General features: G+C 51.9%; 2 protein-coding genes across 2 annotated transcripts in view; both read right to left on the bottom strand.

Annotated features, from left to right (window-relative positions):
- Positions 1-774: 774 nt before the first annotated feature.
- On the bottom strand, positions 775-11,265 carry Catsper4 (cation channel sperm associated 4). Its single transcript, XM_005353390.2, has 11 exons — positions 11,218-11,265; positions 11,054-11,131; positions 10,557-10,700; positions 8,475-8,576; positions 6,190-6,287; positions 5,890-6,010; positions 5,553-5,686; positions 3,278-3,449; positions 1,770-1,981; positions 1,336-1,501; positions 775-825 (listed from the first exon to the last, which is right to left on the bottom strand). The coding sequence occupies exons 1-11, from the start codon at positions 11,263-11,265 to the stop codon at positions 775-777; spliced, it is 1,326 nt and encodes a 441-aa protein (XP_005353447.1).
- Positions 11,266-12,262: 997 nt separating this feature from the next.
- Cnksr1 (connector enhancer of kinase suppressor of Ras 1) overlaps positions 12,263-14,581 on the bottom strand; it is an 11,476-nt gene continuing 9,157 nt past the window's right edge. Inside the window, exons 15-21 of the mRNA XM_013348353.1 lie at positions 14,503-14,576; positions 14,273-14,344; positions 13,511-13,584; positions 13,307-13,368; positions 13,129-13,213; positions 12,863-13,044; positions 12,263-12,538 (exon numbers count right to left, since the gene is read on the bottom strand). Coding sequence (XP_013203807.1) covers positions 12,263-12,538; positions 12,863-13,044; positions 13,129-13,213; positions 13,307-13,368; positions 13,511-13,584; positions 14,273-14,344; positions 14,503-14,576 — 825 coding nt within the window. The remainder of the gene's footprint in view (positions 12,539-12,862; positions 13,045-13,128; positions 13,214-13,306; positions 13,369-13,510; positions 13,585-14,272; positions 14,345-14,502; positions 14,577-14,581) is intronic.

The following is a 14,581-nucleotide window of genomic DNA, read 5'->3' as shown; positions in this document are numbered from 1 at the left end:
CCAAGACTAGTTCTCACTGCGAAGCCCAGGCTAGCCCCTGAGTCTCCTGAGTCCTCCTATCCCAGTCTCTCAGGTGCTGGGATTGAGAGCTACGTCACCACATTCAGCACTAACGAGTGTTTGGTTTGCTTTGTTTGCTTTGTTTTGTTTGAAACTAGACCTCCTGTAGCTCAGGCTGGTCTTCTCCTGGCTGAGTAGCTGAGGATGACCTTGAATTCTTAGTCCTCCTGCCTCAACTTCCCAAGTGCTGGGAATGGAACAAGGTGTGAGCCACCGCGCCCCACGCAAACAGGCTTTTAGGAAGCACAATCTTTCATATCTAGGAAACCAAAGGGAAGGATGCAAAACAGGTTGAGAACAGCCAGTCAGAATAATTGATTATAACATAAAATTTTATTTTTGGTGCGTACAGCCTTACTGGCCTGGCTCTTTTCAATGCTTGGGTCTGCCCAGGCCTCGTCCAGCTCCAGCTGGAGCAGATGTCAGGGATAGTCATCTTTAGGTCACCGCCTGGCTACCCCTTTCTGCGCTCATCCCTGCTGTGGGGTGCTCATCCCTGCTGTGGGGTTTCCATTCTTGCCCAGAATCCTTTGTCCTGACTCCTCCGGACCTCAGGCTCACAGGCATAAGCCCTGCAGATGCTGCCACCGTCCCAGCCCCATGGCCTCTGCCACCCAGGTGGAAGGGAGAGCGATGGGCTCCAGTCAGGGATACAGGAAGATGCAGCAGCTGATCCCGTGTGTGTGCAGGCCGCTTGGCTCCCATGCTGCCTTCTCACAGGCTGAACTTGTGTTTGCTAAGCACATTTGAGCTAGACTCATGAACCTGCAAACCAAAAGGTCTTCTTGTCATTTCACTTACCTGGACGGGACAGACTGCCCCTTCCTCCTCCTGCCTCAACAGCTAGCTGCGCCTGCTGGGTAACTCTGGCACGCCTAGAACCCACTCTGAACTGAGGAGCCCAGGCATTCCCAAGACTCCATTCCCATGAGATAAGAGGCGCTCATATGCACCCTAGATGGGTTGACAGGGGTCCTTTTTCCAATGTGGGACTAAGGGCCTGTTTCCAAGAAAGAGCTGAGCTGGCAAAGCCGCTCTAAGAAAAAGATAGGTCTGTAGGTGCTGGGGAAGGGGAAGAGGGAGGGAGATGGCTCCTGATGGGAGGAAGCAGGGCCTCTCTGACTCGACTTGACCAATGGGTGCCAGTGAGATGAGGGGGGGACTTTAGAGGGTCAACCGGAAAAGGAAGGAAATCTTGACTGTGGTGCCTGTCAGGGTATTGCGGGTGGAGGGGGGGCGGGGAGAAGTTGATTAGGTAGGGAAGGGAATGCGCACCTTTTCCCTGCTGACCAGTGCAGAGATCAAGTCTTGCTGGGTAGCCACCTCACGCATGTCTAGGGAGGACTCGCTGTGGAGGGACAGGGTTTTAGAGGCGTGCTTCTGCAACAACTCCTGTTCCTGCTCCTGGTTGTAACGGATGGAGCGCACCTCCTCCACGATCCTGGGGTAGAAGAGACATTGTGTTCCTCCCCGAAGCCCTTCCGTTTCTTCCCTGGTGCGCACCCTCCTTCATCTTCCCTCCTCCCTCACTGCTTCTGCCGCGTCCCTAAGGGAAACCCAGGCCATGCAGGGACCTCCTGGGAGAAAGGCACGACCTGAAAGGTCAGGACACCAGCTCCTGAGCGGGAAAGCTTGAACTTTGGGCAAGTTACTTAGAAAATGGGCCCGACTGTGGCTAGGCCCCGCTGACTCCCCAGTACCCTCCCTACGTGTTGAGCTCCTCCCGGATCTCTTTGTACTCCATCAGGTTCTCCTGTATGGCTTCAAGCACCAGGCAGAAATTATCGCAGGTCTTTTCCGTGAGGTTGCACAGGGGACCCCCAACCAGCGGCTCCTGGGGGTGACCAGAACCCTCCTTGCGGGCCTCTGTACAATGCACCAAGGGCAGGTCGTCAGCAAAGTCTTCTTCATCTGTACCTGTCTGAGGACGATGATGGAGACGGTAGGCAGCTCAGGGCCACGTGACTTCAGGGAGGCTGAGTCTCTTAGCACATGCCCCTTTAATCCTTTTGGTATTATAACATTTTACCTTATTTTATCTGTGCCTCCAGCAAGCCAGGCTAGCTACCCTACACTGGGTCCGGTCCTCAGCTCCAGTTTATCTTAGCCTCCCTTCCTGGATGTGATGACTCAGTTTCAAGCGGGACATAAGCCCCTCTCGGATCCCTTTGGAAATTCTTGCCCCAACAAACCTTTAAAGCCCTACCTACTCTGGGTGATGATGATCCTGGCTCTCTGACCTTTCCAAAGTACTCGGCTCCATTCTGCACCTTTTAAAAGCAAGTTCTACCAAGTGAATACTGAGGAGCTAACATTTATTAAGTTCATTTTTTTTTCTTTTCCTTCCTTCCCTTTTCCTCCTCTTCCTCCTCCCTCAGTCCCCCACCCTCGTTTTGCTTTTTTCCCCCCTTCGGTTTTTCGAGAAAGGGTTTCTCTGTGTAGCTCTGGCTGTCCTATAGAACTAGCTCTGTAAACCAGGCTGGCTCAAACTCACAAAGATCCACCTGCCTCTGCCTCCTGAGTGCTGGGATTAAAGGTGTGTGCCACCACCACCCAGCTTTGTTTTGCTTTTCAAGATGGGGTTTCTCTGTAGCGTGGCTTGAACTCGCTCTGAAGACCAACCTGACTTTAGGGATTAAAGGCATGCACCGCTACACCTAGCCAATATATGACTGTTTTGCCTGCATGTATGTCAGTAAGGGCACCATGTACATACAACGCCTGTGAAGACCAGAAGGTGGCTATGGCTATGAATACCCTGGAACTGGAGTCACAAACAGTTGTGAGTGGCCATGTAGATGTTGGGACTTGACCCCAAGACCTCTGCAGGAGCAATCAGTGCTCTTAACCACTGAGTCTGATCTCCAGTTCATTTCTTGAGCTCTTACTTGCAAGCACTCATCGGATCCTATATCTCACAAGGGTCCTGGTGAGCGAGTGCTATTATCATTCCCATCATAGGGAAGAACTTCCGAATCCCATTGGGTGAATGCCCTCATGCCACCCCATCGCTCAGCTCTGAATTACCACGGCCCATCTAGGAACCCATACCCAGCCCCCAGGAGCTTCAGCCACTGAGTGGACGTTACAGAGGTGGAGGTCTGGCCTCCAGGTTTTGGATCTGGCTTTCTCCGTGCACTCGAGTGTGCAAACACACACGTACACAAGTCACTCATGCACACATTCTCCTCCCTCCCGTCCTCCCCATCCCATGCACCTCGCTAAAAGTTATCTGACGTTGTTGCCCCTCCTCTCCTATCTTCATCATCTGTTCCAGATTTGTGGTCACGACAACCACAAACAAGTTGAGGCCAATGAAAGCGCCAATGGTGATGAAGATGGCAAAGTAGATGGCACCTCCGACTTCCATGGCAATCTCCTCATCCGTCCTGCGGGTGGCAGTCAGGAGCTAGGTCATTTCCCTAGCCCTTTAAGCCTCAGTTTTCTCATCTCTAAGACAAGGGACTATTTCCCACTCCTGCTGGCTGCAGAAGCAGCTCTTTGACTGAGGCCTGCTGTGCTGCCTGCTAGGCAGCAGAGCCAACACTCAAACCAGCCCTACCAGGAGATTGGTGTGTCAGCATTATAAAGCACAGGCTATGCTTACATATGCTATAAATAGAAGAGCGCTATAGAAGCTTCTAGACTGACCCTCACGGCACTCTATGAGGTAGTCAATATTGCCCTGGAGTCTCTAATTATGAATTCGTAAACTGAAGATCGGAATCCCAGCACTCAGGAAGTAAAGATAGGAGATCAGGCATTCAAAGCTATCCTGGGCTACCTGAGCTCCTGTCTCAAAAACAAACAAACAAAAAAACCAAAAAACAAAACTAGGAGTGAAACTTAGTTGGTCGTGTTTGCCCCGGGTGCACAAGGCCCCAGTACAGCATAAACCAGGGGGTGGTGTATGACTGATCATTTGGGAAGACGTTCAAGGCTATCCTGGGCTATACTAGACTCCACTTCAAAACAAAAGTAAATCAACCCCTCCAACTTATTTTTTTGTGTGTGTGTGTTTGTTTTTGTTTTGTTTTTAGAGACAGGGTTTCTCTGTGTTGCTTTGGAGCCTGTCCTGGAACTAGCTCTTGTAGACCAGGCTGGTCTCAAACTCACAAGAGATCTGCCTGCCTCTGTCTCCTGAGTGCTGAGATTAAAGGCCTGTGCCACCACCGCCCAGCTCCTCCAACTTTTAAAAGCTAGAGGTTGGAGCTATAGCTCTGTAGGAGACGGCTTGCTTAGGAGACTTAAGATCCAGAACTACAAGGTACAAATAAATAAACAAGCCAGTCTTGGTGGCTCACTTCAGTCAGCTCAGCACTTAGCCGACTAAGGCAGGAAGATCACTTCAAGCTTGAGCCCCACGGTGGAATAGTTTGTCTAATGTCACAGGGCTGGTGCAGGGGAAAGGACTCAAAAGCCCAGTGCCACTTCACTGTGCAGTCCACGTAGATTAGACTGCCTCTGTCTCCTCAGTGTTGAGATTAAAGGCATCTTCCACCAAGCAATCAACCATGCTCTGGGCCCTAACACCCCACCTTTTGCTGGTTTTAGTTTGGCTTGGTTTTAGTTTTTGTGGTTTGGGATTTGTTGTTTTTTTTAGTTTTTGTGTTTCTTTGAGACCAGGTCTTACCATTTAAGTCTGGTTGGTCTGAAATTGGCTATATAGATCAGGCTGACTGAGTTCTCACAGAGATCCTCCTGCCTCTGCCTCCTGAATGCTGGGATTAAAAATGTGTGCCAACATATCAGCTTTTTTTTTTTTTTTGATTAGTTCTCAAATTTGCTCAGGCTGGCCTCAAACTGTGCGGTATAGGTGAATGTCACCAATCTTGGTTTGTGTGGTTAGGGGGATTGAACCCAGGCTAGGTAAACACTCTACCGACTAAGCTCCACCCCCAGGTGCCTTTCCTCCCACCCTTCCCCTTTTTTCTTCTTTGAGACAGGGTCTTATCACAGCCCAGGTTGGCTGTACTGAACTTGAACTCCTGATTCTTCTACCTCGCTAGGCTCTCCACTTCCTATGACTGAAGAAACCCTTGGCCTACTTGGCTTTTACTTCACAAAGGGGAGTGGGATGGAATGAAATCGGACTTGAACTTGACAGATAAGAAGCGAAGAACAGAACACAATAGTGGCCTTGGGGAGCAGGTCTGAGAATGAGTGGATTGAACCCCAATTTCCCAGGCCTCTAGGTGGTTGGTTGTGCTCTAGTGTGAGCTGGGGACCACCGAGTAACCTCAGGCACAACCACAGACCTGCTCCCTGGCCCAAGGCCGAGCCACACAGCTATGCCTTGTGCTCCCTGAACAGGGTCAGGCGACCCTGTGACTGTGTGAAGCTTCTGTGGAAAGGTTCAAGTATCGTGATTTTCTTGGATAGTCACTTCCTGTGAGGCCAGTTTCCTCCAAGTCCCAGGGACCCCTCTCACAGATTCCCTCACCTGCCCTAGCCAGAAGGGGAGGAAACCCCAGAACCCCATCTGTACTCACTGGAAGTCACTGTAGATGTCCAGCCAGCCATCCTGGGTGATGCAGATGAAGAGGGTGTACAGTGCAACCCCCATGTTCTGGAAGTGCTTGGGCACGAACGCACCGAAGAGTGTGACTCCAAACACAGAGAATACCTGCCAAAGAGACCACAGCCCACCTGATCTCACCCAGTGACCTTGGAGCTTGACAAGATGCGTAAAGGAATGCCAATAAATGCTCCCAGGGACCCACAAGGACTCCACCCCAAGCCCCTTGCTCTTGGAGGCGTCCATCCCCACCCCTGCCCTGCAGGTTCTGTTTGGGGAAGGAGATAGGCTGGGGCCTAGGAGACACTGACCAGCATGAAGAAGAGGATGAGGGCCACAACGTTGGCCAAGTCTGGCACCGACTGCAGGATGACCCTGATGATCTTGGCTAGGGGCTCCACTGCCATGCACACATGTACCAGCCGAAGTGCCCTGTGGTAGAACCTCTCAGGGGTGCCCCTTGACCCTTCCCAGACCCCTTCTCCTCCTTGTTACCTCCCTTCCACCAACTTCCCAGAGAGGCAGAGCTGAGCCCCAGATGGTAGTGACTGCCTTACTCACTCCTGTGGTCAGGATAGATACCCCTCTTACCTTCAGGGCTCCCAACTCACCTGAGAGTGTAGGTGACGGCAATTATATTAAGTTGTTTTATGAAGAATCCCGTGAACAATATAAAGACAATTATGAAGTTGAGGATATTCCAGCCATCCTGCAAGGGGAGCAGCCCAAAAGGGTCTGTCAAGCCCAGCCCATGGGAGCACCCTGTCTGCCTGCCACAATGGGAGACTCGATGTTCCTCTGAGAACAAAGCTAGCCAGCTGCCATCTCCTGGCTGTCACCCCCAACATGCTGTAAACACATAACCACAGTCCTATACCTATGAAAACAGTCCTTCTCAGAGACGCACAGTGAAGACGCCCCCATACATCCAAAGGTAGCCCTTTAGCCAATGACTTGATCTGTCTAGTTAGGTGACTTGAGAACTCCTGGATGCTCCTGCCTCAGTGTAAAGTGTGACAAACACTATAATTAATAACATTAAAGTACCTTGGCCTGGTGGTACATGTCTTTGGTCGCAGCACTCTGGAGGCAGACGCAATGAGAGCTTTGTGAGTTTGGGCTAGCCTGGTCTACAGAGGGAGTTCCAGGCCAGCTAAAGTTACATAGTGATACCCTGTCTCAAAACTAAGTCATAAATATATAAATACAAAAGAAGTGGAAAACAACTAACAGACCCAGCAACAAGAGACCAGTAGCATAAGCTACAGCCCATTCATCATGCACAAATAAAGAAAGATTACCAGGATCCCGTAAGTACCAGCTAAGAGCCAAGCATTGTTTACAGTAGGCTACAGTCAGAAAAGGGAGTGCTAAAAATACATGCCTCTGCCTAGGATTATAAAGCCCCAGTTGAGAGGATAAACCGGGGTTAGAAGATTACTACAGAGGTGAGCGAAGGCAAGAGGGTGAGGGATCGGACTGGATCCGATCCAGGACTCCATGTGGTTTTCTACAGCATTCTGTTCAACGTGTGACTGAGGTAAACGTTCAAAAGGAAAAGCTCTGTTTTTATGGAAGATGCTCTTCCCCTTGGGAGGCAACCAAATCAATTCAAGTCTTACTCACCTCACTGAGTCTATGCCACACACCACATACACGGGGAGACACAAGGCTGCCTCTCTGTGGAGTCAAGGCCTGGCATCCCAGTCACTCAGGAGATGGAGGTGGTGCAGGTGTGGGGGGGGTGTCACAAGTTCTGGGGATACAACTGTTGTCATGCTGGGTTCATAGACTCTTTTGAGGGAGGTGGATAGAGAACACTCTTTAACTCTGCCAGAGAGAATTTCTAGAACCTAGGAAGGAGACACAGAGCAGCAAAAGCCCAGCCTGGGAGAGGCCTCCCGAGGAGAGTCAGTGTGCGATGTGAGAGCAAGGGAAGAGGGAGGATCAGAGGGGAAGTGTGAAATTACATGAAACCCAAAGGGCAGGGTCCACACGTGAAGGCTTTCGTCCGTCTTCCGGAGATGGCGTCCCACGACCTAGGCCAGGTATCCTTCTACCTCAGCCTCCAGACTGTGCCTGGGCAAGTGGAATCTTACTGGACTAGAGCTGATCACTGGGAGGCTGAGGCAGGAGGATCACTAGAGGTCAGGAGTTTGGGGTCAGCCTGGGCAACTTAGTAAGATCCACAATCAACAAACACTTCATCAACACACAGGGGAGCGGGGAGCTGTGCTGGAATGCTGCCACTCCACCCATCTGTGTGCTGGCTGTGCTTCTTGCTCCCTGAGGTGAGTACTATAGAGCCTATAAAACTTAAAATACAAGCTGGGTGGTGGTGGCAGTGCACGCCTTTAATTCCAGCACTTGTGGCGGGGGGCAGAGGCAATCGGATCTCTGTGAGTTCAAGGCCAGCCTGCCCTACAGAACTAATTTCCAGGACAGCCAGGGCTACACAGAGAAACCCTGTCTGGAAAAACCAAGCCAACCAACCAAACAAGTTCTTCCCCCCAACACACACACCAAATAAAACATAACAAATTACTACATTACATTAAAAGATAATGGAGTTCTGATCCAGAACCATGTGAATTAAGATAGATACTCTCAGTTCCTTGACTCCATTTCCCCAAAGACAGAAACCAGGGTTCGTGTGAGTAGAGAGAGCTGGGAAGGCAAGAGCAGGGGTTCAAACACATAGAAGGGGCACTTCCTGAACAACGTACATTCTGCCCAATCACAGATCTCTCTGAAATCTCCCTCACAAGGCCCCTCGCACTGATACACTCTCTCTCCATACAAACCCTTTATTTTTCAGGACAAAGACTTGATGTGCCTGCAGACCCCAAGGAGGGATGAGGTGAGGGTATATTGACAGGAATTCCAGGGACCTTACCTTCCAGAAAACCCAGAAGCCATTGACCCAGCCCAGAAGAACCTCACACATAAGGATGGTCAGCACGATGTCATCTATGATCGAGAACAGCTCATAGTGTTGCTGCCAGGAAAGAGAAAGAGAGGGGCAGAGGCATCAGTGAGAAGAATCTGTGCCATGCTGGAGAGAGGGTGTGGGGGCCTGGAGAGAGGGTGTGGGGGCTGGAGAGAGGGTGCAGGGGGCTGGAGAGAGGATGTGGGGCTGGAGAGGGTGTGGGGGCTGAGGAGAGGGTATGGGGGCTGGAGAGAGGATGGGGTGCTGAAGAGAGGGTGTGGGGAGTACCCCTGTTACTCTTACACCTTAGCATCTCTATGGGTTTCTTTAGGAACTACTTTCTGCACATATGCCAGGCAGCGCTAAGTGCAGTCACGTGCTGGGTCAGGTGACTGTTCTGTCCTTTCCTGTCGCATCTCCCAGATGGGGAGTTAGGAGCCCAGAAGTACGCGGCGGGCCTTCACCCCAGCCTCTAGAGTAGGCTATTTGGGAAAGGGGGTGGAGGAAGGGCTAAACAGACTCTGGAACTGAAGAAAACAAAAAAAAAAAACACCAAAACAAAACAACAACAACAAAAACATAAAAAGTACCCCCCGCCCCCAGGAGTTGCAGGACCCCAGACCCTAGAGAACTTCTCTGCTAGCCTGGTCCCAATCACCCCTGTGGCTGCAGCATTCCAAGTTCTCTGGGTCAGGTCAGAGGCGTCCTCCCTCTGTAGACCCAGGACATGTACCCTGGGTGCACAGTTGGCAGATTGGTAGCTACGCTCTGTCCAAGACCAACTTCACTCTTCCTCAACCTCAATCTTGCTCTCTCAGCTTCCTTATAGCTGTGAACCCCTTCCAGTCCATGGAGTCCAGCCCGGGAAACCAGTTATCTTACCTCTTCTCTTTTGTACCCCAGGAGCCAAAAGATTCCCTGTTCTGTATGTGGGCCTTCTGCTGTCCACACTCACTACCGCCGGCCAGCTGCACCTACAGCCTTCTGGCTCTGATTTTCAGTCACAAACTCCACTCTAGGGTCTCAGGCTTTGCTTATTTTTCTTGTTCTACTATATTCTTTGAGGCAACCTCATGTAGCCCAGGCTGGCTTCAAACTATGTAGCCAAGGGTGATGTTGAATTTCTGATTTACCAACCGAACTACACTCTCCAGCCCCAGTTCCAGCATTTTTGACTGAGATCCATTATAAGATCCTGTTTTTACACTTTACAAAATGGTCCTCGGGGACTGGCAAGGTGGCTGAGTGGGTAGAGGTGCTCGTCCTCAAGCCTGGCAACCTTAGTTGGGTCCCACAGTGGAAGGAGAGAGTTGGTTCCTGGAAGTCATCCTTGGACCTTCACATTCTTGCATGTATTCACACATGCATACAAACACACACACACACACGCACACACACATACACACACACACATATACACGTGCAAAATGAAAGAAAAAACTATAATGCTGCTCCCTCTGTTTTCTACCCCCCCCCTTCTTTCCTTTTGTCTCCCCAGCTCAAGTTCACTATCAGAATGCTGGGCCGTCTGTATTCATAACCAAACAATGGCTGGTGCATGGACCTCCAGGGTCCTCACTGTGCTAGCTACAAGGCTCTTCTCACCTACACCAGACTGTGGCATCCAGCTTTAATTCGGGTTCTGGAAATCCATACTCAGGTGACCAAGCTCAGGTCCCCCGGAAGAGCAACAAGTGCTCTTAGCCACTGAGCCATTTCTCTAGCCCAAAAAGTTTCTTGACTTGCAGATCCCATGAAGGTCCACGGAGACTGTCTTTTTTTATGTTTTTACTTATTTGAACGTAATCGCACTGTACAGTCTGCTTAGCCGGGAACCTGCTACACAGACAAGGCTGGGTGCTAACTCACAGAGATCGGGCTGCCTCTGCCTCCCGAACCTTAGGGTGAAAGGTGTGCTGCACTAGGCCTGTTTGGGGACCCGAGTCCTGAAGAACATCCAATCCAACCATCAGGAGTCAAGGGCCTGGAAAGGAAGCACCTTGTCCCAGGTCAGAGCCAGTAGGGGTAGAGATCAGGCCAGCAGCCCACCTGACCGAGGTAAGAGTTGGTACGGATAGCAATGGTCACGGCGTTGGTCACTAGCAGCATGGCCAGCAGCAGCTGGAAGGTGGGATGTCGAAGCAACTGCTTGACAAACAAGGTAGTGATGAACTCCTGTATGTCCAAGGCATCCTGGGAGGGAACGGAGACCTTCCTTCAGGCAGGTGTCACCACAGGTGGCCTCTGCCTGGACGATTTACTCCCTGTTCCCTGGGAATGGGGGTCCACCTGGGGGTCTGCCTTAGAGGGTGCTATTGTTGCCAGGAAAGAAGTCACAACAAATATCATCAAAGAGAGTTGCTGTTGGGGACCTTTGGGGTCCTGGAGTATCTGCTGGTGAGTGGGGTCCCTGTGAGGGTCCTTCAGCGGGCATTAGCTCCTAACGAAGGTCCTCAGGACATTTAAAGGGCAGAGGGCCGCAGAAGGGAACTATGGGGCCACTTAAGTCTCAGCCCAGCCTGTCCCTACCTTCCTCCTGTTCTTACCTTCTTGTCCATGATGTCCCTGCGGCTGATGAGTACTTGCTCCTCATGACGGCCCATGAGTGTATAGGTGTTGTTTTTCTACAGGGGACAGGAGCAGGCCTTTAGTGTGGTCACTGCCCCTGCCCAAACCAGGACCTCCCCACCATAGTGTTCAAGTATTTTACCCTGCTGGTTTCGGGCCGCTGCAGCCACGATTTTTGATTTTCAGACATCTTTGCTCTGTCCCCTTCTCTCCAGTGAAGATTTGCTGCAGGCAGGCTCTCTCCGTTGAAGTGAGGTCACAAAGGCAGCTGTTACCCCTATACCCTTCTGTGTTCCACCAAGACATTCCAACCGGATTTAAAAAAAAAAAAAAAAGCCACTGGCTTCAGGATGGGGTCAGAGGTTAGAGGCTGGGCAGGGGAGTAGGTCGCACTCTCGTGTCATTTGAATACACTGAACAGAGGTCCCCTTCCTGGATCCAGGGACTGGAGGTGGGGCTGAGTGAAGAAGAGATGCCCAGGACTCTTTGCCTGCAGCCACCTGTCCCACAGCTGCCCACCCGGTCCTTCCAGAAAGGTAAGTTCTCTTATCTGTGAAGACGAGTGTCCCTCCCTGGGGCTAGAACAGGGGAGCAGGTCTGATCTCCCAGGGCCAAGGTGAGATGAGCAAAGGGACAAATGACCACAGAGCCCAGCACCCTGTCACAGGAGCCTTGAGTGGACACTCAGGGTAATGAGCTACACAGGGAGCTTGTCACCCACCCTGTGCCGGAAAGTGTTCACTCGAGCGGGACAGCTCTTCACCCCTGTGTGTGTGTGGAGGGAGGTATGTGCAGATTCCCAATTCACAGCAAAGACACAGGGTGCATGGTGGAGAAATCAACTTTATTCGGTAGAAAAGCATCTCTCTTGTGAAATAAATGCCCACCCAGATGTGGCCTGGGAAACCCTTCCGGGGGACCCGGGAGGCAGGTATATCCCAGATCTGAGGATGACTTAGGGGATCTCTACAGCACAGAGAGGAAGGCCACTTTCCCTCCACTCCAGGGGACACATGAGCAGAAACTGTGGAAGCCCAGGATAGGGGGATCGGTCTGAGGGTAACGCCAAGGACCAGCAGTACTTCCAGCCTCACACAGACCCCTTGGGCATGCTGTCTTAGACGTGTCAGAGGCTGGGGATGACTAGCCCTCAGGGTCAGAAGTCAGGAACCAGGCCCTAGCCAGGGTCAGAGGTCAGGAGGTTGGAGGCTGTTCTCTGAGGTCAAAGGAAAAAGCTGAGAGAGCTCCTCGGGGTCAGAGGCAGCGGGCAAGGGCTGTGGGGACTGACCTCTGGAGTCAGAGGTTGGGGCTGAGGAACTGTTCTGGGCCCGTATCCCTCCCCAGGTGCTCAGGCCCTCTGAGTACAGCTCCTGATTCCGTTCCTTCCACTGACGGAACTTTGCTCCCGTGAGCTCAGGGTCATCCAGCACTTCCTCCAGGGCCCGCAGTTCCTGCAGCTTTGCCTGAAGTGAGAATAGATGGCAAAATTCACCCCAGGAGGGACAGAACCCAGAACTAACTTCATGTCCTGTGCTCAGCACCAGGGTACCCCGGCCCAAGAGCCTGGGTTAGTATCTAGTCTCTATACGGAACCTTCTAGAACTTGGTTCAGGAAACCCTTAAGCCTCAAATGGAGTATGAAACCCAGAACTGGGCCCCAGAATCAGAAAGCCAGGGCTTCGAGCCTTCAGTCTACCACCTGGAGCTCACAATGGAGCTGGGAACCAGACACCAGGGACAGAAGCCCAGAGCCTCATCCTTGCCCATGCCCAGTGCTCCTAGCTCACCTTGAGCGTGCTCTGTAGTGCCCGCACGCGATGCGCTCGCTCATTGAGATGAGGGTCACGGTTGCGCCGCATGAAAGAGCTCCGCCACTGCTCATGAGTCAGGGGCTGCGGGTGCCCCAGGAGGGACACCCCCCCCTGCCTCAGTCCCTGAACCATTCCTTCCAGCACCCTGTCACTGCTGTCTGTGGGAGCGGGATGCAGGATGAGAACACGTGAACATATTCGGGACATCTACGCAGCCCAGTGCCCTTCTCCCCGCGCAGCACCTGCTGAAGAGCCAATGGATGTCCTCGGGCTCTGCGATGGTGAAACCGTGGGTGATGGGTCACTCCAAGCTGGAGCCAGGCTAGGCTGCATCAGGGCAAAGGAGAGCAAGGATGAGCCGGAGCCCCCCACATCCTGCTGCCCAGCCCCTATGTCCTCGTGTGAAGCGACACTACTCACCGAAGCGGAGCGGGACCCAGCCTCCTCGTCCGGGTCTTCGGCTTCTGTCTCGCTGTAGCAATCTACAGTGGGGAGTCGGAGAACCACATGGTGGCTTTAGGGAGGCCAGGGAGTGGGCCCGGGGATTCGAACTCCAGCACCTAGCCTGGGAAAGGCAGGAACTCAGTGATGTCTGGGTCCCTTCTCCCAAGCTGTGATGCTCACCTTCTTCCCTGGCAGAGGCTGCCTGGCCTGGAGTCTGGTACTTGGAAATGCAGGTAATGAGATGACGTACCCACCTGTAGAGGAAGGAGCATGTGGGTTGTGGAGTTCCCATTCACTGCCGCCCACTTACCTCTGAGCTTTTCACCCTTTACCTACAGTTTTTTAACATTTTTCCCGAACTTTTTTGAACGGTACTGGAGTCTGAGTGTAAGGAAGCAAGGATATGCTTTCTATTGGACTCTATCCTCTGTTCTCTTCCAGGTTCTTTTTTCTTTCTTTCTTTTTCTTTTTTTGTTGTTGTTTTTTGAGACAGGGTTTCTCTGTGTAGCTTTGGACCCTGTCCTGGAACTCGCTCTTTAGACTAGGCTGGCCGCAAACTCACAGAGATCCACCTGCCTCTGCCTCTGCCTCCTGAGTGCTGCTGGGATTAAAGGCATGTGCCACCACTGCCTGGCAGTGTCTTATTATATTGCTCTGGTTGACCTGAAACTCACTATGTAGCCGAGGCTGGTCTCACACTTGCAATCTTCCTGCCTTAGCTTCCTAAGTGCTAGAATTAAAGGGGTGAACCACCATGTCCCAGATCCACAGATCTGACCCTCATAGAGCAACTTAGGTTGAAATTCTCCTTTGCCCATTCTGCAGATGACGAAACTGAGGCTTTCTGAGAGCTGCAGTTTGAGTCCAATCTCCTGAGCCCAGCTTTTGAGCATGTGGAGGCTGGGAACCTCCTGGGAATAGGGAAGGAGAAGTAATACTCACATGCTTAGATCAGACAGGGTCTCAGCAGCAAACACGAAGGGCTTGTACACGTCATGGGTCAGCAGGAACACACTGCCAGCAAGCAAAACCAAGTCACAGCCTCCTCTGGGCATGCCCATTCAGAACCCAGAGAGAGTTGGATCAGGAATCCCAGGCACCTGCCACATGTCCACCCTACCCCCCCTTCCTCTCCCTTTTTCTCCCCATCCCATCCCATCTCAAGACTTAACTATTTTTTCTTCTGGTCCTGTCCACTCTCCAGACTGTAGTTGGAGATGTTGATAAGCCCTTCAGCCTTTTCATCCTGGG

Source organism: Microtus ochrogaster, chromosome 10, assembly GCF_000317375.1.
Source record: "Microtus ochrogaster isolate Prairie Vole_2 chromosome 10, MicOch1.0, whole genome shotgun sequence".
Taxonomy (NCBI): Eukaryota; Metazoa; Chordata; class Mammalia; order Rodentia; family Cricetidae; genus Microtus; species Microtus ochrogaster.
Note: the sequence above shows the minus strand (reverse complement) of the source record. Positions and strands in the feature narration are given on the sequence as shown.

Bases quoted from the DNA above. Each gene is read 5' to 3' on its own strand.
- Catsper4 (XM_005353390.2), bottom strand. From the start codon at position 11,265: ATGTCTGAAAATCAAAAATCGTGGCTGCAGCGGCCCGAAACCAGCAGG. The intron at 11,132-11,217 runs GTAAAATACTTG...TGTCCCCTGTAG, and splicing joins AGCGGCCCGAAACCAGCAGG to AAAAACAACACCTATACACT. The intron at 1,502-1,769 runs GTAGGGAGGGTA...CTTCTACCCCAG, and splicing joins ATCCGGGAGGAGCTCAACAC to GATCGTGGAGGAGGTGCGCT.